The sequence below is a fragment of the Macaca thibetana genome, chromosome 2 (genome assembly GCF_024542745.1).
Source record: "Macaca thibetana thibetana isolate TM-01 chromosome 2, ASM2454274v1, whole genome shotgun sequence".
Classification (NCBI taxonomy): domain Eukaryota; kingdom Metazoa; phylum Chordata; class Mammalia; order Primates; family Cercopithecidae; genus Macaca; species Macaca thibetana.
Window position 1 is genome coordinate 162,806,975 of NC_065579.1, and position 27,951 is coordinate 162,834,925.

General features: G+C 39.8%; 2 protein-coding genes across 3 annotated transcripts in view; one reads left to right on the forward strand and one right to left on the reverse strand.

Moving 5' to 3' along the window:
- CD96 (CD96 molecule) overlaps nt 1-27,951 on the reverse strand; it is a 108,843-nt gene that overhangs the window by 47,381 nt on the left and 33,511 nt on the right. For both annotated transcript variants that reach the window (XR_007723204.1, XM_050778894.1), the window contains exons 5-8: nt 25,472-25,527; nt 12,764-12,854; nt 10,038-10,226; nt 4,099-4,191 (exon numbers count right to left, since the gene is read on the reverse strand). Coding sequence is in view for 1 of the 2 variants with exons in the window: in XM_050778894.1 (XP_050634851.1) it covers nt 4,099-4,191; nt 10,038-10,226; nt 12,764-12,854; nt 25,472-25,527 (429 nt within the window). In the remaining variant the exon portion in view is untranslated. The remainder of the gene's footprint in view (nt 1-4,098; nt 4,192-10,037; nt 10,227-12,763; nt 12,855-25,471; nt 25,528-27,951) is intronic.
- ZBED2 (zinc finger BED-type containing 2) lies at nt 15,337-18,088 on the forward strand. Its single transcript, XM_050778895.1, has 2 exons — nt 15,337-15,700; nt 15,934-18,088. Exon 2 carries the CDS (start codon nt 16,786-16,788, stop codon nt 17,440-17,442), a length of 657 nt encoding a protein of 218 aa, XP_050634852.1. The 5' UTR covers nt 15,337-15,700; nt 15,934-16,785; the 3' UTR covers nt 17,443-18,088.

Here is a 27,951-nt window from a genome sequence, read left to right on the forward strand (position 1 = left end):
TACGCAACTCTTAGCCGAGTCACAGCCAGTGAATTGAAAGGCACAAGGCTTTCTCCTCAAGGCTATGGAAGCTCCTGAATTGTGTCTGCACAGCCCCACCCTGGATTCATCAAGTGTCTCTGATTGTTCCACATGGACTTGTCTCATCTCGCCACTTAGCTTGTCAGCCTGTCTTCCTTGAACTGCACTGAGAGTGTGGTTGGGACTCAGCAAACACTAATTGGTTCAGGTTGAACTGAGCTGGGCTTCCCTGGATAACTCTTGCAGTTTGTTATGAGTTATTAAGTTCTCCTCCCCTCGTTAAAGAATATTGCTTTCATGACCTTCAACATTTGTTTAAAAAGTATCCTTTCATCGAGGAAAAAATAAGAATTGGATGCTTGCAGCCAGACGTGTAGCTTCGTAATGATGACTGGATTATAAAGCTCATTACATCTTAGAATTTGGAATGAAACCACAGCCTTTGAAGTTGGTTTCCATGACATGCTTCATCTCGCTTCCTTTCTTCAAAGAACATGCAAAGGTGAATCCTACCAGCTTCTGAGGCAGGAAGTCATTGTGTGATTTCGCAATTACCCTCCAGTTTGCCAAGACAAAATTTGGATTTTTCAATAGTAATTCAGTGATTATTCCGAAAAGATAAGTTTATTTAGACATAATCTGCCACTGGTTTAACATGAGTTTTATTGACATAAAAAATCAAACAAAATTATTCCACACATAAACTATTGTTGCCATCTTGACAGAAATCCAGATTTGATTTTGAAAAGTAAGAGATACCTACTGTAATTACACCTAAGCCTTGATCTGAAACAAGGCTTCTTGGCCTTGGCACTATTGACATTTTGAACCAAATGATTATTTGTTGTGAGGGCTGTTCTGGCTTGTGTTGCACAATGTTTAGCAGCATCCCAGGCCTCTATGCACTAGATGCCAGTAGCACCCTCCCACCCTCTTTGTGACAACCAAAAATGTCTCCAGGCACTGCCAAAGGTCCTCTGGAGTGGCAAAATTACTCTGGTTGACAACCACTTATCTAACACAATCCTCAGGTCCAGTGAGGTAGAACCTCATTTTACGGAGGTCTTTTGATTCTGCACAGACTTCCCAACTATATCGTCTTAGTGTGATAGTAGATCGGGTAGCATTTTCCCCCCTGCTTTTAAACAAATATGGTACTTGACTGTGCTTTCTTTCCTTCATTAATACTAAACCTATATTAAATTGTAGGCTTCTTAAGTGTAACAACTGCTTTCTTTTGCTTTGAATTTTGTCACAGAAGTATAAACTGTGTTTGTAAGCACTGATATAAGCACTTAGTGTATGTAGACTAACCCCATAAAAATTCAACTAGAAGAAATTCATGTCTGCTTTTAACTAGCAGAATATAAATGCTATGAGGACTTTTTTTTTTTCCAGTTTTGTTCATTGCTGTATTCACAGCACCTACAAGAGTACCTGATAGGTAGGTGCTCAATAAATATTTGATGAATGAGTTATATCACTTTCTTTCTAAAATAAAGTGGAATGAGGTCCTTCCCGCGTTTCATAAAGGATAGCATTTGGAGTCCTTAAACTGGGGATCAAAGCTCTGTTTAGTTTGCATTTTCCAGTCTTCATCCCTGCTTTTTAAATACACAATACCACCTCTTTGATCCAAGCTTATCTACTGATGCTTTCTCAAATGCCATAAACATCTTTGTCACTGCACAACTGCTCACTTTGTTTTCTCTGTTTAGAATGTTCTTTCAAGCTCTCCACTGAGTCAAATATATACAATATATACTTGAAAGGTAAAGTTATTTCATCTCTCCCAGGTAACGTTTTCTGAGCCCATGAACTCATAAAGAACTTTCAAAGCCTAATACTTACTGGTTTGTACCTCCCCCTGGGCATTTTAATTCTGTAAAGTACACCACCTTTCATCTTACTATTTTGAATTATTGTTTTTATGTGTGTATACCTTCTCTTCCAAGTAGATACAACCTTCCTGAAGGCAGAAATATATTTTTATCTTTTTTCTTTAGCATTAAATAGTCTATTAAATAATGTCTACGTAGTGAAGGGACCTCATTCTTATTAATTCTTTCATTCATTCAGTTAGTTATTCAACTAATAGTTTTTGACTGCCTACTCTGTGCTAGGAGGCAAAACAAATACGGTTCCTGTTCTCATGATATGTTTGGACCAACTGGAGAAAAAGTGGTATCTAATGTAGTGAGAACTAAATTTAGTCATAAGACTGTGGTGTGAATGCAAAACACTGTCACTTACTAGGTATATGATCATTTAAGCTCTCAGCGTCTCAATGTCCCCATCTCACAAGTGGGCACAATAATGCTTGCTCTGTCTACCACCCATAATAAAGAAGCTCAAACCACATTGCCTTTTATGTGCAGACACTTCTAAATGACAGGGTATGGTGGCTTTAATTTGTTCAGAGATGCTTTGATACCTGGAGACTAATTCTCATCCCCTTGAGTATAAGATGGACCTAGTGACTTACTTCTAGTAGATAAAATAAAGCAGAAGTAATGACATGCAATTTTGGAGACAAACCCATAAAAAGACAATATGGCTTTTGACTTAGTCACTCTGTTTCTTGAATTACTTGGTCCAGAGGAAGCCAACTGCCATATTGTATGCAGAGCTATAGAGAAGAACATGTGCTGAGGAACTGAGATCATCTATATGCTAGAGCTTAGAAGCAGATTCTTTAGCTCCAGTCAGACCTGCAGATGACTGAAGCCCCAGTCAACAGTGTGACTGCACCTCACGAAAGAACCCAGGTTAGCACCTTCCAGCTAGGCTGCTCCTGAAATTTCTGACCCCCAGAAACCATATGCGACAATACATGTTTTGTAAATTGCCAAAATTTGAGTTATTTTTAATGCAGCAATGGAAAACTAATACACAGGATACTAGAGAGATTTAAGGTTTTATTATTTTTGAATATGCTAATACTTGTTGAATGAAAAGTGCCATAATTAACTGTGGTTTATGATCGGTGGTGAGTTAAAAGTAGAAGAAAAAGAGGCTTCAAAAAAAGAAGAAAAGAAAAATTACAAAACATTAAGAACATGAGAAAATCAGATGGATGTGAAACTTTTGATGGGTGGTTTACAAGCTTCTCTGCCACTTGCTTCATTTTCTGAGAAGTATCAACCTATGACAGTGACTGCAGGCTAGATGCCAAAGGTTACCAGACAAAGGAATTGTTCATTCCCACTGACTGCTTTTGTTTTATTCCATTTTCAGTTCTCATTTTGAGCGAAAATTGATAGTTTTAATTAAATGAGAAATGAATCTTACTTCTACTTTACATAGAATATAAACTTTTTTGTATTAGAGAGTCACCATGGTTCTTTGTTAGACACAAAGGCCACGGACATGGGAATTTATGATGTGTTGCATCAATGACAACTTTTGAGAGTCACTGCCACTCCTTTGCCATAGTATTGCTGACCCAGGCTGACCTCCATTATTAATGATGCCTCAGATGGGAGGGCTGAATTCGTAGTCCTCACTAGTCAACTTTGTCACCATTAATTTGAACCAGAACAAATTTAAATTTAAAAGGATTTAACCTCCTTTGGCCTATCCTGATTTACAACCAATCTCTTAAACTCCCCACTGAGAACATTGTTTTGGAGAACGACTATCAATTTATTAACCTATTTAATAATAAATACAGAATTTAAACTCCTCACTGAATATTTATTGACCTTAATTTTCCCAGAGCTTCAAGTAAAGGATTTTGGAAGTTATGTTAACCCTTTGAAGCCATGAGAATGACACTTTAATATGTTTAGGAGTTTCTTTACTAGATGATGAAAATGTTCTGAAATTGGCTGTGGTGATGGTTGTACAAGTCTGTGAACATACTAAAAACCATTAGATCATACATTTTAAATGGGTGAGTTAATGTGATGTGAATTATATCTCAATAAAGCTGTTAAAAAATAAAACTCAATTTCAGCCGAAAAAAAGTCATAGCTAAGAAACAGGCATGAACCATGCAAGTTTGCTAAAATTTTATCTGCTTGGTTAAATTATCTGCTTGGTTAAATTAATAGCTCAGTGTGAAAACATTCTTACTTGTAGGAGATACACTGCTGGCTGGAGAAGGTTGGGTGTCAAGGGTGGATTCTGTAACACTTGGTGGAGGGTCCGTTGTGGACATTTCAGAACCTGAAAGGATTGGAAAGATGTTTATAATGAACAAAATATTGCAATAGTATTGCCTTAGTTCCTAAATACACTTTCCTTTATTTATTCATCATGTAACAAATCAATATATTGGGGGCATATTATGGTCAAGGCAGTGGGATATAATGATGAATGACAAAGACATGGGATTGTCCTTAAAGGGCCGATGGCCTAGAAACTAGGCAGCCAAGCATTGTGTTGAGTACTATGACATGGAAGTATAGGTGGCCACAGGAACGCAATAAAGGTGCACCGATAAAGACTGGGAGGTCTGAGAGGGCTCCCTGGAAAAAGTTACACTTTACCAAGACCTGGTAAAACTATTATAGCATTTAATATTTTGAAGTGTTTGATAAGCAATCATGTAGTTTACAAAATCCATAAACTCACAAAAATTTTTATATCAGCAAGAGTAGAAACAATGATACAACTATCCAATTGGATGTAACATTAGTAAACTTGTGATGTTATTCTGCTTTCTAAAATGTCAACTTTTGTCATAATATTTTTGTTTGGCCTCAACTTTTTCGTGTGTGTGTGTGTGTGTGTGTGTGTGTGTGTGTGTGTGTGTGTGTGTGTTGAGGGGAGTTGAAATAGAGGCTAGAATGTGGTTTTACTTATGTTTTACATTTATGTCAATTCCTTAAATCTCCATTACTGTATTTAAAAATAGCCCTATTGGAAGGACAATTTACAAATGCCAGAAGGCTCTATTGACTTTAGGAGCGTGTGGGTTAAATGTCCTTAGATGATTTTGAAGTTAGAAGATTTTATGATTTTTGTAGATATAATGTTACTGCATACAGTGTTACACATCTGAAGAACTACATCAATTATCTGGATGTTTAATTAATAATTAAACTATTGGTTCTATTCTGTAATGTACTTTAAGGGACAAGTATATTTTACTTACGTTATGTCACTGGAGAGCACATAGCCCAGTGGGAGGAATTTGTTTTTCTAAGCTAGATGCATGTATGTTCTCTTCTCATTGTTAGTAGCATTGCTATTGCCATTGGCTGTTGGGGGCACTCATAGCTAGCTCTGACCTACTACTATATGAATGCTTTTGTGCAAATAATCTCTGAGGAGCTGGAGGACAGTTAAATGGGAAGTACATGACTAGGTTAACAAAATGACCATCCTTTTTCTTCATACATCCCAAATAAGTTTGAACTCTTCAGCATGACACACAAGTCTAATTATTGTTTGAGCTGTCATTACACTCCCAATTTCCTGATGTTGCCTATCATTTTTTCCATCTCTCTCAAATAATACCCTCTATCCAATAAGCAATATTTCAACTCAATTTCTGAAACACAGTATTCTCTCTGTGACTTCTGGGACTTCTTGGTCTTAATTTATGTGGTTTGCTGACATTTTCTTATCCCCAAACTTCCCTGAATGTATCTTCTCAAGCTGAGGAAGCCTGGGGATCTTTGTGGTGTGCTCACCCCTCAGGGTTTACCCTAGCAAATGCCTCATAACTCTGTGTCATCGTGTATGCCCCTCAAGGGAAGTCACTGTTTTGCTCCGCACCATATTTATGGATTCTGGCAAATGGAAGTAGGTGAATCAATGCATGCAAATTTATTCTTAACACTGAAAGAAAGAAGACCAGCATTAAGTGTGTGTCTGACAGCTGGCGGATCATAAGCATTATCTTCCAAAGTGCTACCTTAATAAGACAGGGCATTGGCTTGGAAAATAAATGCCTAGACGTTTTTCTCTGTATATTGATTAAAATAGAGGTTGGCAAACTATGGCCTACAGTGAAATCACGTTTATAAAATTTTTATTGGAACACAGTTTTTCCCATTTTTTTTTTTTACATATTGTCCATGGTTGCTTTTGTGTTAAAGTGACAGAGTTGAGTAATTGTGATAGAAATTAAAAAGTCTACAAAGCCTAAAATGTATTTACTATCTAGCCCTTTACAGAAGAAGGTTGCCAGTTCCTGGAACAGAAGATATTGATACGTTATGCTCAATTTCCACAATGGGAAACTTTTATTTTTCATTGATTGAATATTTCAGTTTTAGGATACTTTTCTGCCATATTTCATCACCAAGTGATTTTGTAAGCTGAGGTGTTCAGCCTCATAGTGCATTAATAATATGTTGTTGTAAGATGTGCATTTTAAGATGAACACTTTGTCCTGTGACAGAGGTGAAACATAGCATTCAACATAAAATATGGGGCCTAAAAATGTCTGTCTAGTTTTAGATTAGACTGTAAAGTGGAAACTCTGCCTTGGTAAAAACAAAACTCAGGGGGTATGAAAAGAGTGGTTAAAACCTCAAAAGGAGAAACAGTTTCCCAAAACCCAAATGCAGAATTTAGCAGAAACACCTCTGCCAGTTTCCAGATCATTGCATTTACCATAATGTCATAAGACAGTAAGCTGCTGCCTAAAGCCACTTCATCCGTTCCTGGGTGTGTCCATTCGGTTCTGGCAGGGCTCTCAGAACCAACCTCATGGGCAGCAGTAGCCATGGGTGTGTCCCACAGGGCAACAGGCTTAATTCTGGGGTTTCCTCAGAGCTTGTATAAGCCCTTATCTTGTCCACCTAGAAGTAAGCCAAATCCGAGGGTTTGCTAGGTCCTTTCTTCTCAAAGTGTTGTTCATAGACAAGCAGAATAGGTTTCTTTTAGGATCTTGTTACAAATGCAGAATCTCAGGTCCCACCTAGACTTACTTAATCAGAATTTTTGTATTTTAGCAAGATCCCTGGGTGATTTGTATGCATATCGAAGTTCTCAACTGATACTCTCAGAAAGGATCAGTCACGGGTATGAGGTCAGCTGCACTGAGGGAAGTCATGAAACAGGAAGTATTTGTCTGACATCTTCCACACCAATATGCAGTGGTCCTCCTGTTCCACTCTTAAGATATCTTTTTGTTACTCATCTTTCCACATGCTAAGATACACGTGCATACCTACACACACATACACCTACATGCCTGTCAATGCTTAACTCTCTTTCTATCCCAAAGGTCTTGATCTCAACAGCTACAGTCAGAAATCTACTTAATAAACAAATCCCTGTCAAGGGTAATGACAACCAAAATATTATCCACCCCAGGGGGTATTGTACTCAACTTTTGGATTAAAACAAGACAAAATATCTCCCACCCACTCCCCAAAACAAAACCCACGAAACCCAGCTCTTTAAATCTGCCAAAAATAGACTCAGCATTGCCATGATTTTAGACATTTTGACAGGCTAGCAGGGCAGGATTTTTTTTTTTTTTTGGAGACAAGGCCTTGCACTGTTGCCCAGGCTGGAGTGTAGTGGCATGATCACGGCTCACTGGAGCTTCAGACTCCTGGGCTCATGCAATCCTCCCACCTCAGCCTCCCGAGTAACAGGGGCTAATGACATGCATCACCTTGCCTGGCTGATGTTTTGAATTTTTTAGTAGAGACAAAGTGTCACTATGTTGTCCAGGCTGATCTTGAAGTTCTGCACTTAAGCAATCCTCCCGCTTCGGCCTCCCAAAGTTCTGGGATTACAGGCATGAGCCACCGTGCCTGGTCCGTGATATCTTTGAAAGACTTTTTTTGTTAGTGGTAGTTACTGTGGATCGTGGGAATTCTGCAGGTCCTGGTGCACAGATAGCTGCCTGAAGAGTCACTGATCACCCTAACCCTAATCCCATGCCCTTTCTGAGTTTTCTAGAATAGGGATCACTGAGCACCAGAGCTTCTTGGGAGACCAGGCATAGGTGGAGAAGGAATCACCTCAAAGGGCTGTTACCTCGCAGTCTTCAACATTAATACCCTTTTCTGGAAACAAGAGGGAGCAAAGAGAGTAAAACTTCTTCCCTTTTCTCACTAAAACTTTTTCCTACTGTGTAATACTCTTAGCATTTCTCTAATGTAGCACTCAGGGATGGCAGATTTTTCTTCTGTGTCTTCATCTCAGTCTCTTGTCTACAATAATAGCTTGGTAAGGCAATGACTCTTGCACCACACATCAGAAGTTTACTGCGGAGTTCACAAAGCGTCCAGCAGTACCATCACAGACAGAGAGCATGTGTGGAAGTAAGTGTTTAAGAGCTTGCAACAACAGGGAGACATAACACAGTGATGACATTGCTTTATAGAGCCTTGACTGCATCTTCTAAGTCAGTCACATAGATAGATGCCAGAATGGGATGAGAATGTAAGCTTTAATTTTGAGAAATTGAACTCCTCAAGATTGATTTTCTTTCATATTTGATCACAAAGGATAAAGACTCATTTGGCAATTTAAAATTAACCACCTGTTCAGAGCCCCAAATTATGCTAGATCAAGGTCTGCCTTATACAATTGGAATTATGGTATGTTTTCAGTATCAGAATCAGTGTTCTTCCTATTACCTAAAAAGGTATTCATTATTTTCGGATACTGAAATCAAGCACTGTTTTAGCATCAGAAAATATTAGTTTTACAGACACGGTTCTGCCTATAATGGGAAGAGGGTTCTCTTTAGGAATTTGAGCTTTTGGGGTCCTTTAGCTCACGTCCTTAGATTCTGCCAAAGCTACTGACAGATCTGTGTGAGAATCAGCTACCTGCACATTGTTCCAAGACTGCAGCCCTATTATGTCCAGCTTTCCAGGAAGGAGCTGACTTATTCCTGAGGGAATTAGGTGAAGCTGAGTAAGGCTATATATAAATATATCACGATTTCTGAATGATTAACCCAAAGTACACAGGTTGATGTGTTCATACATAGACATAGACATAGACATAGACATAGACATAGACACAGACACACAGGCAGGGCTACGGGAGTGATGCCAATGCCCCAGCATCAGAATCACACCTGCTTCTGAGTAGTGGGGATACATTTGTGTTGGGCATACACTCTTCTTCATAACCAACCACTGCACTTGTGAAGGAACTGGACAGAACCCAAGATGGGGATTGGGCCCTTGGAACAAAGAAAAACTGTTTCCTTCTTAAATTATTCTGGGTTTTTATGAGTATGTTATAGATTATGATATCTCTGAAAATAGGATGTGGTTAAATAGATTAATGCTCCTATAGAGTTGTAATAATGATTTGCAAATATATTTACATTTTATAAGATTACTGTTAAATATGAATATTTGACAGTTGTCATTACTTCTATTTTTCTTCAGGCATATCTGTTGTCACTGTATTTATTGAGGTATTAGTTCATCTTTTATGTAGTAAAATCTTCATTATTTTGTCTGGTTCAGGGTAGTAAATACTCCGGTTAGTCAAATGATATAATAACTACAGTAATCCTATATAACAATTTTCAAGTCATAAAAGTCTTCTATTAGCTAAATACTGTGCTTGAACCAAGGGATACTACAATTATTAAGATACAATCCCTATTTTTATGGTATTTTTATTGTACACATCTTATCCCTTCCTAAATATCAAAAGTATATATGTTGCACATAATGGAATGTTTCTAAGGATGCAGAAGGAATTTTAAGGTCTTTTAAATCTTTTTTGATCATCAGTATTAGTATTAATTTTCATTATGTGATGGATTAATAAAAATGCTAGCTAATTAAGAGTTAGATGAATTAAATTTGAACAAAAAATTTGCAGTATTCAGCAGAAATTCTTTGTGAAAACATGAATCAACTATTTTATTTTTATTTGAAGAATTCTTTTCACTGGAGTCCTACTTGTCAAAAATGTTTGATAATTTGAAATAGTTATGAGTTATATAGAAAGTTTTCTGAGATTAAAACGTTATGGATGTGATAAGCATTTTACTTGTTCCCACTAAAGATATTCTGAATTTATGGCAGTCTTGTCAAATGCTTGTTGAGCTTATTAAATAGACAACTCACCTAAGAGAAAAGTGATCTTTTCTGATGAGATGTTCCACACTTTATTTCCTGGGACTGGAGACAGAGCCATACACCAAATGGTCAAGTTGTCTGATTGGGCTGGTTTATCACTATGTACCCTTGTTAAAACAGACTTCAGTTCCAGAAATCCATCTTTGCCTTTTCTCTCTTCATTAGTAATATATATTCCTGCCAGACAGATAAGAACACGGTTAGTCACTAACATTTTATGTAAGAGCCATACAATAATGCCAAGGCATGGCATGATCCATTTATGGTAATGTAGAGTCTAAAGTGGTCAAATGGCAGCTTCTCTGCAGTGAGGGTCAATTTCAGCAGATCTGGAATTAAATTGAGCTGTTTGCTCAAGCTTCTACATGTCATCAATCCATGGTCAGGGTATAAAACATATTGATCAATAGTGTTGCTTTGTTTGTGACCATGTGTCCAAAATGTTTTGAGGCAGATTATCCCAGCTCACCAGCATTGTTTGTTGACAACTGTGAGACTGATAATTTACACCTAGTCTAGGTTAGACCTTGCGAGAGCTCTCCTGTGGAGTCTGGTTATGTTGCAGGAATATACCTAAGTGACCAGTAAAACATAAAGCAATCTTGGTTGGGACTCTGTTTTGGACTACCTACTTCTGAGCTCTTCTGTGTATGTATCAGTAGTCTCTGAGCTGAGAGAGAAAGTGTGTCTGGCTATGGCCCTTAGAGAGGGAGGACGAAGGAGCTCATATCTGACTTCTCTGAACTCCTGGCTGTAAGTGTAGGATAGGATATGCTGCATATTGTAATATTTTTGTTACGTCGTCTCCTCTTCTTGAAATAAGCTGTAGATTTGTAAGCATTGCATTTTGGGTCCCATGAGTCTTCTTTACAAATCAAACTCTGTTTTAAACTGTTATGTTAGTACAACCTCCAAATAGCATAATAGGCAGCAGAAAATTAATGTAAAATCAACTATCACTATATGTCAGAATTTTCTGGATTCTCACAGCTTTTTCACATTAAAGATTCTTAACACCAATTCTGATATAATTATTTACCAAAGTAATAGCTAAATGCAGTTGTGTGCCAATGCAATTCTGACCACAAAATCTAGCCTCTAGTGTGGTGAAATCTGGGTGCTTTGCCTGTGCAGGGCTTATTGAACAGGATAATATATTTATAATAACTTTTTTTTTTTTTTTTTTTTTTTTTTTTTTTTGAGACGGGATTTCCCTCTTGTTGCCCAGGCTGGAGTGCAATGGCACGATCTTGGTTCACCGCAACATTCGCTTCCTGCATTCAAGCGATTCTCCTGCCTCAGCCTCCCAAGTAGCTGGTATTACACGTGTCCACCATCACACCCAACTAATTTTTTGTATTTTTAGTAGAGACGGGGTTTCACCATGTTAGTCAGGCTGGTCTCGAACTCCTAACCTAAGGTGATCCACCTGCTTTGGCCTCCCAAAGTGCTGAGATAACAAGTGTGTGCCACCGTGCCTGGCCTATAATAACTTTTAACCTATATTTTTAGAATTGTATTCTGTCATTGTTGTGGGTGAATTGTTTTTTAAAAATAAACTAATAAAACCAATAACAATCTCAAAATGCATCAAGTGATCAATACACTCATTAACATAAGCTTTCAATTTTATCACTTAAAAATAATTCAGAAAGAGGCCAGGCATGGTGGCTCACGCCTGTAATCCCAGCACTTTGGGAGGCCGAGGTGGGCGGATCACGAGGTCAGGAGATCAAGACCATCCTGGCTAGCACGGTGAAACCCCGTCTCTACTGAAAATACAAAAAATCAGCCGGGCGTGGTGGCGGGTGCCTGTAGTCCCAGCTACTCGGGAGGCTAAGGCAGGAGAATGGCATGAACCTGGGAGGCAGAGCTTGCAGTGAGCTGAGATCGCACCACTGCACTCCAGGCCTGGGCAACAGAGCAAGACTCTGTCTCAAAAATAAAATAAAATAAAATAAAATAAAAATAATTCAGAAAGAGTTGTGTGACTCAGTTGTTATTGAAGACAGATTGAACTTTGAGGAAAAATGACTCAGGAGAAAGGAGAATGGCTGTTGTTCAGGCAGGGACAGCTGAGATTATTCTGGTAGAGGCCGTCATGGTTACTACTTATAAAAACATGGCTTTGTGAATTATCACCTGAGCTTGTCTTGATGTGTGTTCCTCCTCCAGGAATTTTTAATCCTCCTGGGGAACATGTGCCTTGTCAAGGGGCCAACTCTTTTACATAGGCTTCCTCTAGTGCTTCACCAACACCTGCCTCAGATCCTCACACAAAAAGGTAGAAATTATTTATTGGGTGATGTAAAGCAGTGGTGCTAAGTTAATTGAACACATTGTATTGAAATAAGAAAGACATGGAAAAACAGGTAGCTATGTTATAAAGGCAGAAAACGTTTTAATAAATATATGTAGACTTAAACTTTTTGTCCTCATCTAAGATATTCTTTTTACTGATAGTTAAATAAAATGTTTGGATGTTGTTTGTCTAAATCAATTGTATTTCTTTTATTCTGGAAAATGTTAAATTCCACTCCCTTGGAAGAGCCAGATGAAGCATCAGAAAATGACATTTGGTAGGCAGAATGATGTTTTTCTTGGAATAAGAATCATTCTTAAGTGCCAAGATCAACTTGGGCAATGACAATTTCTGATGTCCTTTGTTTTCTTTCTTTTTGTACAGAACTTATTTCCATTGTTAATTTCCTTACCTTCTTTTTCATCATGAAGAAAACTTCCATCTATAAACCATATGATATTTGCTTTGGGGAATACATTCTTTAGTAAGCAGGTAAATGTTCTCTGGGGTAAAGACAGAAAAAGGGTTATTTGCAAATTCCTAAGAAACTGGTACTCCTTACAACTTACTAACATTCATATAACATAAGTTGGTAAAAACGAGTTTCTCCACTTTTAGCTGAATAAATAGAAGGCAGTGTCTACTTTTAATATAGGTTGTGTTAGAACGTGCACTATAAATGGGTTATCTCCTATAGAGATGTTATAAACTACCGACTATACTCCTAGGTCAACTAAGGGTTAAAGATCTAGGACTATACTGATGTTCCAAGTCTGGATTCTGGGTTATGTTAAAGAGAACTCTTAACTCTGTGTAGGCAGAATAAAATAATACTAAATGGAAACCAAAGAATAGAAGGAAAAAGCAAACAGAGTCAAGAGAAGAATAGTCTGTTAGGTTTAAAGCTCAAGGGGATCTACACATTGTTTCTGTGTCCCAAGCAATGTACAACACTATTTGTAATAACCACAGAAATCAATTTATATAAATATCCTGCTTTTTACTTGTGAAGCATTTTACTAATTTTTAAAAAAATTTTATTGGATTAATCTTGAGGATAGGTAGGGCATGCCTTATTTTTGCCATTTGACAGATGGAAAAATCAAGGCACCCAGTGGTTCAAGGAAGTGGAAAATAATTAATGGCACAATTAGAAATGATGTCTCGTTAATCTCAGTCCAACATATTTTTTAATAAAAACTGTATTGAAATAAAAACATGAAAGAAGTTGCTATGTTATGAAAGCAGAGAACTTAGATGCAGGGCTAGTTATGTTTTATTTTCAATGCTATGTTTGTTCTTTGGGGGATGATACTTTCTTTAACAGTCTGGTGAAAACATCCAGTGAGAATTATTGGATTCCCATTGTTTTATCTGAGACTCTTCAAAATTATAATTCCATTTATAATTACTTGTTTTCTCAAGAGATGTATATATTTTACATATGACGAGCCCGAGTTCTTAGTTCTCAGATATTTTCCACAGTTAATGAATATGCTAGTTAACATGAACAGAACAATTAAATGTATGTGATGATTGGGGTGTCAATCCACAGACTAGTTACTCCTAAGAAGTCTGGGCCTATAGAGCTGAGAAACCACACTCAAGAATGCTAAGTAACATTTTCCTGGTGAAATCCTACAGAAGTTTACCATTTCTCAGTACATTGCTACCGAAATCCCAAAGAAACAAGAGAATTTCAGAGGGGGTTGTCTAGCATATCCAAGATGCTGGGTGACACACACTGTAGCTCCCAATATTCCCATCCATTCAACACTTGCCTTTCCAGATAATGGGAATACATACATGGACCAGGGATGCTATTCTCTCCACTAAAAATTTAAAAGCAAAACCAGATCCTCTAAAATTTGTGAATTTATACACATTGTGAATTTATAATACATTCTTATTAAGTAAAGGAGAGTGTTCAGTTTAATTTAATAGATGCCAAAGATTGATTTTTATCTCCAGTTGGTCCAGGAAGAGATAAAAAGGTATAGGAGATAAAACTTTTTTTTTTAAAAAAGAAAAAGATACAAAGGTTTGCATTAATCCAGTGACATTAACCATTCTCATGATTCATTTCCTTTATCTTTAGTTAACCCACCAAAGATGACGATATGGTAATATCAGGAGTAGGTGGGGGTGTTATTATTTTATGAAGGCAACTGGCTCACTGAAGAACTCTTTTGTTAACTTCTAAAAATGTTGAAAAGATTTGACTTTCATGAATTCTCTAGATTCAGATTTTCTGAAATGGTTCAAATTTCAAATATTCTATACTCTCTCTAGACTTTGTGTTCCAAGATTTGGTTTAGAAATGTGGTTCATGTTCTAAAACTCCTGCCAGTTTCATTCCTATTTTGAATCTTTTTCCCCCATTTTTTTTTTCTATTTTAACTTAACCGTCAACCTCTACGTATTTTCTGCTGTGCCATTTCTTTTTCTTTTCTTTCTTTTTTTAAATTTTTATATATTTATTTATTTTTTTGAGACAGAGTCTCCCTCTGTCGCCCAGGCTGGAGTGCAGTGGCATGATCTCAGCTCGCTGCAACCTCCACTTCCCGGGTTCAAGTGATTCTCTTGCTTCAGGCTCCCGAGTTGCTGGGATTACAGGCATGCACCACCACACCTGGCTAATTTTTGCATTTGTAGTAGAGACGAGGTTTCACAATGTTGGCCAAGCTGGCCACGAACTCCGGACCTCAAGTGATCCACCTGCCTCGGCCTCCCAAAGTGCTGGGATTACAGGCATGAGCCACGGCGCCTGGCCTGCTATGCCATTTCTATCTTTTCTTTTATAACACAAAGTTTTTTTTTCTTCTATTGACGTCTTCTTTAGAGTCTTCCTATCTCCTCTTGGTAGGCTTTCCTTTTCAATCTAAATACGTATACACACACATATATTATGCATATTATATATAATGTATGTATATATATAATCTATATGTGTATACACATTTCATATTTCAGTCTTTCCCATTCTTCTTCCTTCAAATCACTTGCTTTACTTGAGAGGCTAGGTAATCTAGTCTTCAAAAAAGAGAACTAAGACTTGTAGGTGCTTGACTTACTGTATTGCTGCTTGACATATGCCAGGAACATCCTTTTCTTGGTAGTGGAGGGGGTGGAGAAAAGGTTTGCATCTGTGTCTAAGTGTTGCAGAAAAATCCGACAGGCACAGACACACCTACTTGAAAACAATGCTGCCCTAGAAGTGGGAGGAAACCAGAACTGGAGGTGCCCTCCTTCTAGGGGTAGGAGTCAGCTAATAGCCATCCAAGGTGTGCAGGAGTGCTTTCACTCTGCGCTGGAAAGATCAGAGAGAAGTCCAGAGCCTTGCCTGCTTGTAAGTACCCACTTGTGGCTAGGGGGGAATTTCCTAACTGTTCAGGTTGCAAAGCTTGATTAAATAACGCTCTTATTAATTTAAGAAATGACCCAAGAAAGGAGAGAGAAGTCGGGCTGTTTTTAAATGCAACATGATTTTCCATTTACTTATTTATCTTTAAAATGAGTTAAAGAGCAAAACACCTGGAGTCTGGTGCTTCAGGAAGGTCTTATTGGCTGTTGGCTTTGCAGGTGTTCCTGCTGGAGAAGGAGTATGGTGAGCTGCTGGCTAAGGACAGCCAGGCAACATCATGTTTGTGAAGATGTGCTCCATCTTCCCCTCTGTGCATCCCAGCTCCTCCTGCTGAAACAGCTGAGCTTGCTTTTTGGATTTCTTAGACTCCTGGCCTCCGAGAGACGCCTCTAAGGACAAACTGACCTTGCATTGGGAACTTTATTATCCAGATCCTCATAGGCTTTGTCTACTCTGGATTGCTTGTTGCAACAGTTTTTAGGAAGCATGATTGTCTCCTACACCAGCATCTGCCTGTGTTTGCTTTTACCTACTCTGAGCAAGACCCAGTGAGGCCATAGCCCTGTTGGTCCTGAAAAGCCTGAAACCTGAGGCTGTTTCTCTTGCCTCCAAAATGCATTTATAGGCAATAAGAAGCACAGAAACAGTGGAAACAAGCAGGAGGAGAAAAAGGAAAACCTAAAATTTTCAATATTCAAAAATACCTGTCGTGGTGGTTGATGCAGAGTTCATCAAAGAGCTTTGCAATTGTTGGACAGAGAACACCTTTGCTACAGGAACTGATATGTTTTGTCTTTCTGGCCTAGTCAAGGGAGGATAAGTAAGTATCTGGGGCATGGAAGGAATGCACTCTTGGGTCGTTTTGCTTGTATCTGACTCACCCCTGACTCTCCAGTGAAGCAGAAAGGAAGAAACCTCACACCACCCAGGTGTGGCCAGACTTTGGCCATTATTGTGAATCCGCAAGAGTTACCACGGGCCCTTCCCAAATATATATTCAATCTTGTGGTTCAAATAAGCTTTTGGCTCACATCTAGCCACATCATAAAGAACGCTGTAGAAGAGGTGACATGATGAGGCGGGAAGAGGAGGAAGAGGAGGGAGCCATGATGAAGGCAAAAGGGGACTTGGAGATGAAGGAAGAGGAAGAGATTAGTGAGACAGGAGAACTGGTTGGCCCTTTTGTGAGTGCTATGCCCACTCCAACGCCCCACAACAAGGGCACCCGGTTCTCTGAGGCATGGGAGTATTTCCACCTAGCCCCTGCTCGTGCTGGGCACCATCCCAACCAATATGCCACCTGCCGCCTGTGTGGCAGGCAGGTGAGCCGTGGCCCTGGGGTCAATGTGGGCACCACAGCACTGTGGAAGCATCTGAAAAGTATGCACAGAGAGGAGCTGGAGAAGAGTGGCCATGGTCAGGCCGGGCAGCGCCAGGATCCAAGGCCCCACGGGCCCCAGCTCCCCACGGGCATTGAGGGTGACTGGGGTAGGCTCCTGGAGCAGGTGGGCACAATGGCTTTGTGGGCCAGCCAAAGGGAAAAGGAGGTGCTTAGGAGAGAAATGGCAGTGGAATGGCGGGAGAGGGCTGTGGAAAAAAGGGAACGAGCCTTGGAGGAGGTGGAAAGGGCCATCCTGGAGATGAAGTGGAAGGTGAGGGCTGAGAAGGAGGTATGCCAGCAGGAGGAACAGTTGCCGGCAGCAGTACATGCCTTCCATTTTGTTTAAATTGGGCTTGGAGAATCTATCCTGAAAACATTGACTCTAGACTTGTACAAAAGAGCCACTTTAGTTTCAACTCAAATGTAAAGCAAAGTAGTTTAGTGACATTTTGCTTTTATGTGAAATAGTGCACAGTATGAGTTAATCTGAGCAGGTCTGAATTGACCAGATGCTTCTCTATGAGGTTACTAGAGCTCTGCTGACCCTTGGCCGAAACTCTAAAATGTACCTATTAAAGATAAATGCTGTTACCAAAGTAAAACTCTGTGAGTTGTTTCAGGGCAGAATGTACCAGCCAGTCAGCATTGTTTACCAAAATAATCAGATTTTTGCCTAGCACTCGGTTTTGGTGGAGCTGAAGATTTTGAGGGCTGAGGCTGGTTAAGTAGCTGGAATGTGCCTATGTGACCAGCTCACTTGCAGACACCCTGCAGGAAGCAGAGCTTAATCTTCCTGGGACTGAGGTCTTAGCACATGTACTGGTGGTGCTTCCAGACAACCAGTATGAATACAAAGCTTGTTCTGTGTGACCCAGCAAGTGGAAGGACAAAGAATTGTGAGCCTCAGATCTTTGGATCCTTGCAATGCGTATCTTTCTCCTGTTATTGCTGCGATGTATTTTCTTGCTTATATTAAAGCTGTTTCATCAGTATAATCTGAGTCCTGTGCATCTTTTTAACAATCTAATGCTTAAACTAATTAATGTGTAATTAGCACAGAGAAATGACAAACCTCTCAACTTACTTGGTTTAAACATTCAGTATAGAGTATATGAAACTTATTCATAAATACTTAAAATATGATCTAATTTCATATTAAGATTTATCAAGGGAAAAGGAGTTAGTGAGGAAGAGCTGAAATAAACTCAGAATGAAAAAGAAGACAGAGATATAAAGGAAGTAAGGAGAAGTAAAGAACAGAGGAAGGAAAGTTAGAAAGAAATGGGATGAGAAGAAATGCAAAGATGGGGAAGAAAGACAGTGCTCTAGGGAAAATTTATCATGAAAATAGAAGAGAACACGACTGTCTGAATGAGGGAAGGACAGAGTACATTTCTTAGATCCTGAAGTCAATTTGAATGAGTTAACTTGGTTTTGTTTTGCATCCACAGAGCAGTTATCTATTTGAACAGTAGGTTTTAGATTTTACTCACACCTCCAAAATGCTAACTGCATACCAATCCACTGTTCTCTGATTTTTTAAAACTGTTTATCTTTAAATGTTCAGAGATGCTTTGAAAAAAGAGATTCTAACACAATATAGGGAGAGAATAATTTCCTGAGTTGCTGAGAGTATGCCTAAAATATTAATTTAGAAATAGAATAAAATCAAACTGGAAAATACTCTGGCCTTTGCACTGGAGCTGACATTTGTTATGGAAGATAGACTCCTCTGTAACTGTATTGCCCTCCCCAACCAAACACGCATATTAAAAAACAAAACAAAATAAAACAAAATGTGGGTTGGGAATGGGGATGGAGTGGGGAAAGAACTAGGGAAGACAGGAATAGATAAAGACAGCATCCCATTATCTCATAGATAGCCCAGGTACTTTGTGGGCACCAACCTCTCTGAAAGCAGAGGATGTCCTTGTGTAACAATGGTGTCTTGCCTCCTTTGGTCCTGACCTATGTAGTTCACTCATATTCTTCCTAGACTTGCTAGGCAGCCCTAACTTCCAGACCTGTCTTCCCTAAGAGCTGTTTGTAGAACAAACAAAAGTCCAAATACCAGGCTTGTGAAATAACCAGGCTACACTGAAGTCCCATCATGTTCTTTTTTTTATCTAGAGATCTGCCTGATATTAAAGATTTCGTTGTCATATGGTCTCCCCACAGGGGTATGATGTCCTTTTAGAACCTTCTCTATCTGTGGTGTAAGCTCAGGTGCTCACCAGTGCAAGTGACGATGGCTAGACATTTGGACTCAGAACCTTACTGTGTCGCAAAAGATGCTAGAAAAAAAAGGAGGCTGTAATACCTCATTTAAAAACCAAAAACCAAAACACATACATTTTGAGTGGGGCTTAGGAAGCTTGAGGAAACCACAGGGCTAAAACTTTGCAAAACCCAAACCAAATAAACACAAATAATCAAATTCTGCACAAAGATGCTGGAGCTCTGCTGATGCCAACCAGTGTGGTTTTTAGATTCTGGTGTCTTCTTTTTTTTTTTTTTTTTTGAGACGGAGTCTCGCTCTGTCACCAGGTTGCAGTGCGGTGGTGTGATCTCAGCTCACCACAACCTCCATCTCCCAGGTTCAAGCAATTCTCCTGCCTAAGCCTGCCTAGTAGCTGGGACTACAGGTGTGCACCACCACACCCAGCTAATTTTTGTGTTTTTAGTTGAGACGGGGTTTCACCATGTTGGCCAGGATGGTCTGGATCTCTTGACCTCATGATCTGCCCGTCTCAGCCTCCCAAAGTGCTGGGATTACAGTCATGAGACACTGTGCCTGACCTCTGGTATCTGTTTTACATGGTTATTAATATTGTAGACGCTCTTCCTTTGTAGGCTTCCTAACCCCAAACTGCTTTTGTTTCTTATGCTTCATGACAGGTAGTTTTCTTTAGACTTTTTTCCCCCTAATTTCTTTCAAACATAACAAAAGTAGCAAGTGATATGAACAAGACCCATGGAGATGATGGGGCTAAAGTATAAAGCACAAGCATAAGAGTGAGAGACGTATGAGGCTTGCGGAAAGCGTGAACTGTTGAGTACATGCTAGGGTTTTTATGCATCCCTCTTGTGCCTTCTACGCTACATCATCAGCTGTGAGTTGAGGGCTCTTTGGCTTGACATCTTTTGCTCTAATGCAAAAAACTGCTAAATGGAGGGGCCCTGAAATTTAGGTTAAAGACTCTTTTCTCATTGTAGTGCAGGAGTGAAGCTGTGTGCCATGTTGAAGCCCTGGCAAAATCTCAACTTTGGGAATGCACAAGTTACAACATTCACAGGTGTGACACTTTCCTTAGACATCTATGGCAGGTCCAGGCCTGAGGGGCATCATACTTTTGGGTCTTTTGTATTTTACAGAAATACTAAAATTAACCATAAACTTTGTAAGTTTAAAAACACAGGAAGACACAGCTCACAACTGACCAAGTCCCCAGAGTATTTCCACACTGCGGGCTGCTAGTGTAGTGGACAGGTAGCAGAGCCAGTGCGTGCGTGTTGACTTCAACAATTTCTAAGGAATGAAGGAGGGGCAGGAAATTGCCAAGACCAAAAACTTGTGGTTGCTGGATGGTAGGTATTTTGCATACCTTCTCTCACTTCATCCTTATATCACCCTTGTGGGATTGGAACCATTGCCCTCACTTACTGTTGAGGAAGTTAAGGAACTGAGCTCGTAGGGGCCAGAGTTAATAAGTGCTGGAAGAGAACTCAAACCTGGTTCTATCAGATCCCACAGTCTATATTCTGGGTTTAAAAAAATTATTCTACAGTATCTGCTGGAATCAGTCACATAGCTGATTTATGAATGTAAGAGAGTGCGTAAATGATAAATAGTGGGTAGGGAAGAAATATTCCTGAAATGTCTACTATGTGCCATGAACTTCATTAGAGCATAAATTTAATCTTCCTAAGAACCCTCTGAACTATTTGTTATTATCTCAGTTTTAGATGTGAGTTAGCTGAGGCTTGTGGAGGTTCACTAGTTGATGAGGGTATGTAACCAGCTAAGTAGTTGAATTAGGATTTGACACTTGTGCTATCTGACCCCGAAGCATGATATCCTTTTATCATAATAACACTATTCTGCCTGGATACAGGCACACTAAATATGCATCCCAGCTCTGCCCCTTATTAGTGACTCAGCCAGTTGTTAAGACTTTCCAGGCCCCAATTTCTCATCTGTAAAATGACTGATGCTCTATCTATTTCAGAGGCTCATTGGGAGCAACACAAGATAAAAGTCTGTGAAGGGATTTTGAAGAGTTAATAAATTATTAAAAATACAGCAGGGATTGTAAGAATATTAGAGTGAGGAGTTACTAATGCTTGGCAAGATCTGAAAAGATCCAAAGACAAGCCATGTCCTGTAGCTGGTTATGTGTGATTGGAGAAAGATTATTCACTAATTTTTTAGGAAGGAAAACTCTCTGTTTTTTTTTTTTTTTTTTTTTTTTTTTTTTTTTTTTAGTCAGCACTGAAGCAAGGGTAGAGAAGAGGAAATTTTATGGCACATAGGCAAATTTCTTTTTTTTTTTAAACTGGGATTCTTGGATGCAATTTATGGTCCTGTATCTGGATTGTGCCCATATTACATGTAAACTCTGGTACCAAGAATCTATTAGAGATCCTTATAAGAAACAAAAACACCTACCAAAAGCTGTATGATTAGTTTATTTTTGAAATGTAAACTATTGAAATGAAGTTCACTAATAAACTTAGAAATTAAGTTATGACACAACAAAAATGAATTAAGCAATTAAATCTTCTGCTGTATAATCAGGATTATAATAGCAGTGATATGGTTTGGCTGTGTTCCCATGCAAATCTCATCTTGAACTCCCATGTGTTGTGGGAGGGACTCAGCGAGAGGTAATTGAATCATGTGGGGGCAGGTCTTTCCCATGCTGTTTTCGTTACTGTGAATAAGTCTCATGAGATCTGATGGTTATTATAAGGGGCAGTTTTCTTGCACATTCTCTTTTTGCCTGCTGCCATCCATGTGAGATGTCATGTGCTCCACCTTGCCTTTGGCCATGATTGTGAGGCTTCCCCAGCCACATGGAACTATAAGTCCAATTAAACCCTTTTTCCTGTATAAATTACTCAGTCTTGGATATGTCTTTATCAGCAGTATGAAAATGGACTAATACAGTAAATTGGTATCAGCAGAGTGGGCCGCTGCTGAAAAAATACCCAAAAATGTGGATGCAACTTTGGAACTGGGTAACAGGCAGAGGGTGGAACAATTTAGTGGGTTCAGAAGAAGACAGGAATATATGGGAAAGTTTGGAACTTTGTAGAGACTTGTTGAATGACTTTAACAAAAATGCTGATAGTAATATGAACAATAAGGTCCAGGCTGAGGTGGTCTCAGATGGAGATGAGGAACTTGTTGATAACTGGAGCAAAGGTGACTCTTATTATATTTTAGCAAAGAGACTGGTGGCATTTTGCCCCTACCCTAGAGATCTGTGGAACTTTGAACTTAAGATAGATGATTTAGGATATCTGGCAGAAAAAATTTCTAGGCAGCAAAGCACTCAAGAGGTAACTTGGGCGCTGTTAAAGGCATTCAGTTTCAAAAGAGAAACAGAGAATAAAAGTTTGGAAAATTTGCAGACTGACAATGCGATAGAAAAGAAAATCCCATTTTCTGGGGAGAAATTCAAGCTGGCTGCAGAAATTTGCATAAGCAATGAGGAGCTGAATGTTAATCATCAAGACAATGGGGAAATTGTTTCCAGGGCATGTCAGAGACTTTTGCAGCAGCCCCTCCATCACAGGCCTGAATGTTTAGGAGGAAAAAATGGTTTTGTGGGTGATGCCCAGGGTCCCCATGTTGTGCACAGTCTAGGGACTCAGTGCCCTGTGTCCCAGCCACTCCAGTCATAACTGAAAGGAGCCAAGGTACAACTTGGGTTGTTGCTTCAGAGGGTGGAAGTCTCAAGTCTTGGAAGCTTCCATATGGTGTTGAGCTTGTAGGTGCACAGAAGTCAAGATCTGAGGTTTGGGGACCCCTGCCTAGATTTCAGAAGATGTATGGAAGTGCCTGGATGCCCAGGCAAAAGTTTGCTGCAGGGGTGGGGCCCTCATGGAGAACCCCTGCTAGGGCAGTGCAAAAGGAAGATGTGGGGTTGGGGTCCCCACATGTAGTCCCCACTAGGCTACTGCCTACTGGAGCTGTGAGAAGAGGGCCACCATCCTTCAGGCCCCAGAATGGTAGATCCAATGACAGCTTACACTGTGTGCCTGGAAAAGCTTCAGACACTCATCACCAGCCCATGAAAACAGCCAGGAGGGAGGCTGTATCCTGCAAAGTCACAGGAGCAGAGCTTGTGTCCTTAATGGGGCACCATGTAGTGGAGATGTGAGAAGAGGACCACCATCCTTCAGACCACAGAATGGTAGATCCACCAACAGCTTACACCATGTGCCTGGAAAAGCTGCAGACACTCAATGCCAGCCCATGAAAACAGCCAGGAGGGGAGCCATACCCTGCAAAACCACAGGGTTTGAGCTGCCTAAGACTATGGGAACCCACTTCTTGCATCTGCATGACCTGGATATGAGCCATGGAGTCAATGGAGATCATTTTGGAGCTTTAAGATTTCACTGTCCTGCTGGATTTCAGACTTGTTTTGGCCAATGTCTTCCATTTGGAATGGCTGTATTTATCCAATACCTGTACCCCTACTGTATCAAGGATGTAACTAACATGCTTTTGATTTTACAGGTTCATAGGCAGAAGGGACTTGCCTTGTCTCGGATGAGACTTTGGACTCTGGATTTTTGAGTTAATGCTGAAATGAGTTAAGACTTTGGGGGACTGTTGAGAAGGAATGATTGATTTTGAAATGTGAGGATATGAGATTTGGGAGAGTCAAGGGTGGACTGATATGGTTTGGCTGTGTCACTATCCAAATCTCATCTCAAATTCCCACGTGTTGTGGGAGGGACTTGGTGGGAGGTAATTGAAGCATGGGGGCTTTCCTGTGCTGTTCTCGTGATAGTGAGTAAGTCTCATGAGATCTGATAGTTATTATAAGGGGGAGTTTTCCTGCATATTGTCTTTTGCCTGCTGCCATCTATGTAAGACATGACATGCTCCTCCTTGTCTTCTGCCATGATTGTGAGGTTTCCCCAGCTATGTGCAACTGTACGTCTAATTAAACTCTTTTCCCTGTATATTTTACCCAGTCTTGGGTATGTCTTTATTGGCAGCATGAAAACGGACTAATACAAGCAGTTATCTGAGAGATCAATATATGAAACTGGCAAAAGACACAAATACTTGGAAAAAATATATATATAGTCATTGCAAAACCATCTCAAAGAATCTAAGCTATGATTTGTATGCAACTATCAAATTAAATGACTGATATTCAGTGAGACCAGAGATTGTAAGTTAATGTCATCGGTGCGAGAATAAACTAGAATATGAGTATAATTTTCTCTCGCCCCATGTAATAGAAAATGTTAGAGAATTAATGAGAATATTTTTTATATAGGGTTTTTAAAAGCTAGGCTGAAGTCATAAGGCCACAGGACAGTTGATTGACACAGATAATAGTAATAACAACAAAAACAAGAACAATAATGCTGATTAAACACTTAATATATGCCACACTCTACTCAGACTTTTTCATATGTTATTTAATTTTTTAAAACAGCTGCTATGTGAAGATAGTATTATTATTCACTTCATATAGATGGGGAAACTGACTGCAAAGACATGAAGTAATTTGCCCAGGGTCACAGTTCGCAAGAGGAAGAGCGAGAAATTGAGTCCAGATCCTAGTGACTAGAGGTTGGTAACTACCACCCAGAAGAAGTTAAGTCAGAGGTCCCTATTCAATTTTCTTGTTTCTCCTGCCCTTCCTCTTTACCACCAAAGACATAGCCAGGGTTCTGCAGGAGTACAGGAGGGCATATTTTCTCTCATCACTTTGAAATAAAAACAATGGGAAACCAGGTAAAGGAAATGGAATAGAACAAATCAAACATCAGCTAAGCCAAAACTTCATTCTTACACCAGGATTCACACAGCTTTCTGCCCTACTTCGTCCTCACTATCCACCTCAATTTTTATTAAAGAGAAATTTAAACAATTGTAACTATTTTTTTTCCTGAGAAATTTAAGGACTAAAAGTGCAGATCATTCTGAGAACACTAAGTCTAAAAATGAAAATTCCCATTCACTTTCCAGAAACAACTCAGCTTCCCTTCATCCCTATTAGCAGTTAATTGGTCAAGGGCCAAGGAGTAAAGTTCTTTGAGAGAACATTCCTGGCAACTATGCAACCTGACACACCTTACATGTAATGCTGTAGATTTTCAAAGGCTTTTATGTGACTCACCTCTACCAAGACATCCGTGGAGTTATTTTCCACAATCATGGGGATTTCTGGTTTAGCTTAAAGGCAAATAAAACATAGTTAGTGGCACCAAATGTCATCCTACCTGGCCACTAGTGTGTGTATGTGTGTGTGTGTCTATGAGAATCTTCATTCATCAAATATTAATATTTATTTATTAATATTTATAAATTAATATTTATTAATATAATATTGCCAGGCCTGCTGTGTACCTGGCAGTATGCTAGATGCCTAGGAAACAAAAGTGGACAAATAGTATTCACTGTTTTTAAGAAATCTGCAATTTCTTGGGAATACAGATAAACAAACTGGAAGTTATAATACACTGAGATAAGTACAATGATTAAGGACATGTAGTATTTGAAGACAGCTTTTAAATAAATTTTTTAACCTAACCTTGGAGGATAGGAGGAGGCTTTTGGAAGATGTGATGTGGTTACCAGCGATGAGTTAAGTAAAATTGGGAATGTGGAAGACTGGTAGTACAAGCGGAGGATGGGTGGTGGGGAGGGAGAGAAAAGAGAATGTTCTACATGCACAAAGGCTTATGATATGGTTGGACTGTGTCCCCACTCAAATCTCAACTTGAATTGTATCTCCCAGAATTCCCATGTGTTGTGGAAGGGACCCGGCGAGAGGTAATTGAATCATGGGGGCTGGTCTTTCCTATGCTATTCTCGTGATAGTGAATAAGTTTCATGAGATCTGATGGGTCTATCAGGGGTTTCTGCCTTTGCTTCTCCTCATTTTTCTCTTCCCATTGCCGTGTAAGAAGTGCCTTTCAATTCCCACCACAATTCTGAGGCCTCTGCGGTCATGTGGAACTGTAAATCCAATTAAACCTCTTTTTCTTCCCAGTCTTGGGTATGTCTTTATCAGCAGTGTGAAAACAGACTAATACAGTAAATTAGTACCACCACAGTGGAGTGTTGCTGAAAAGATACCCAAAAATGTGGATGTGACTTTGGCACTGGGTAACAGGCAGAGGTTGAAACAGTTTGGAGGGCTCAGAAGAAGACAAGAAAATGTTGTAAAGTTTGGAACCTCCTAGAGATTTGTTATATCACTTTGACAAAAATGCTGATGTTGATATGAACAATAAGGTTGAGGCTGAGGTGGTCTCAGATAGAGATGAGGAACTTGTTGGGAACTGGAGCAAAGGTGACTTGTTATATTTTAGCAAAGAGACTGGCAGCATTTTGTCCCTGGCCTAGAGATTTGCGGAACTTTGAACTTAAGAGAGATGATTTAGGGTGTCTGGCAGAAGAAATTTCTAAGCAGCAAAGCATTCAAGAGGTGTCTTGGGTGCTGTTAAAGGCATTCAGCTTTATAAGGGAAGCAGAGCATAAAAGTTTGGAAAATTTGCAGCCTGACTACGGGATTGAAAAGAGAAACCCATTTTCTGGGGAGAAATTCAAGCTGGCTGCAGAAATTTGCATAAGTAGGAAGGAGCCTAATGTTAATCTCCGAGACCATGGGAAAAATGTCTCCAGGCTATGTCAGAGACCTTCACAGCAGCCCCTCCCATCACAGGCCCAGAGACCCAGGAGGAAAAAATGGTTTCCTGGGCTGGGCCCAGGGTCCCCTTGCTGTGTGCAGCCTCGAGACTTGGTGTCCTGTGTCCCAGCCACTCCAGCTATGGTTGAAAGGGGCCAATGTGCAGCTTTAGCTGTTGCTTCAAAAAGTGTGGAAGCCCCAAGCCTTGGCAGCTTCCACCTGGTGTTGAGCCTGTGGGTGCAGAGAAGTCAAGAACTGAGGTTTGGGAACCTCCGCCTGGATTTCAGAAGATTTATGGAAATGTCTGAATACCCAGCAAAAGTTTGCTACAAGGGTGGGGCCCTCATGAAGAACCTCTGTTAGGGCAGTGCAGAAAGGAAATGGGGGGTTGAAGCCCCCACACAGAGTCCCTAATGGAGCACTGACTAGTGGACCTGTGAGAAGAGGGCCACCATCCTCCAGACCCCAGTATGGTAGGTCCACCAACAGATTGCACTGTGCTCCTGAAAAAGCTGCAGACACTCAACACTAGCCCATGAAAGCAGCCAGGAGGGAGGCTGTACCCTGTAAAGCCACAGGGATGGAACTGCCTAAGATCATGCGAACCTACCTCTTGCATCTGTGTGACCCGAATGCAAGACATAGAGTCAAAAGAGATCATTCTGGAACTTTAAGAGTTGACTGCCCTGCTGGATTTTGGACCTGCATGGGGCCTGTAGCCCCTTTGTTTTGGCCAATTTCTCCCATTTAGAATGGTTGTATTTACCCAATGCTTGTACCCTCATTATATCTAGAAAGAAACTAACTTGCTTTTGATTTTACAGGATCATAGGCAGAAGGGACTTGCCTTGTCTCAGATGGAATTTTGGACGTGGACTTTTGGGTTAATGCTGAAATGGGTTGAGAATTTGGGGGACTGTTGGGAAGACATGATTGATTTTGAAATGTGAGGACATGAGATTTGG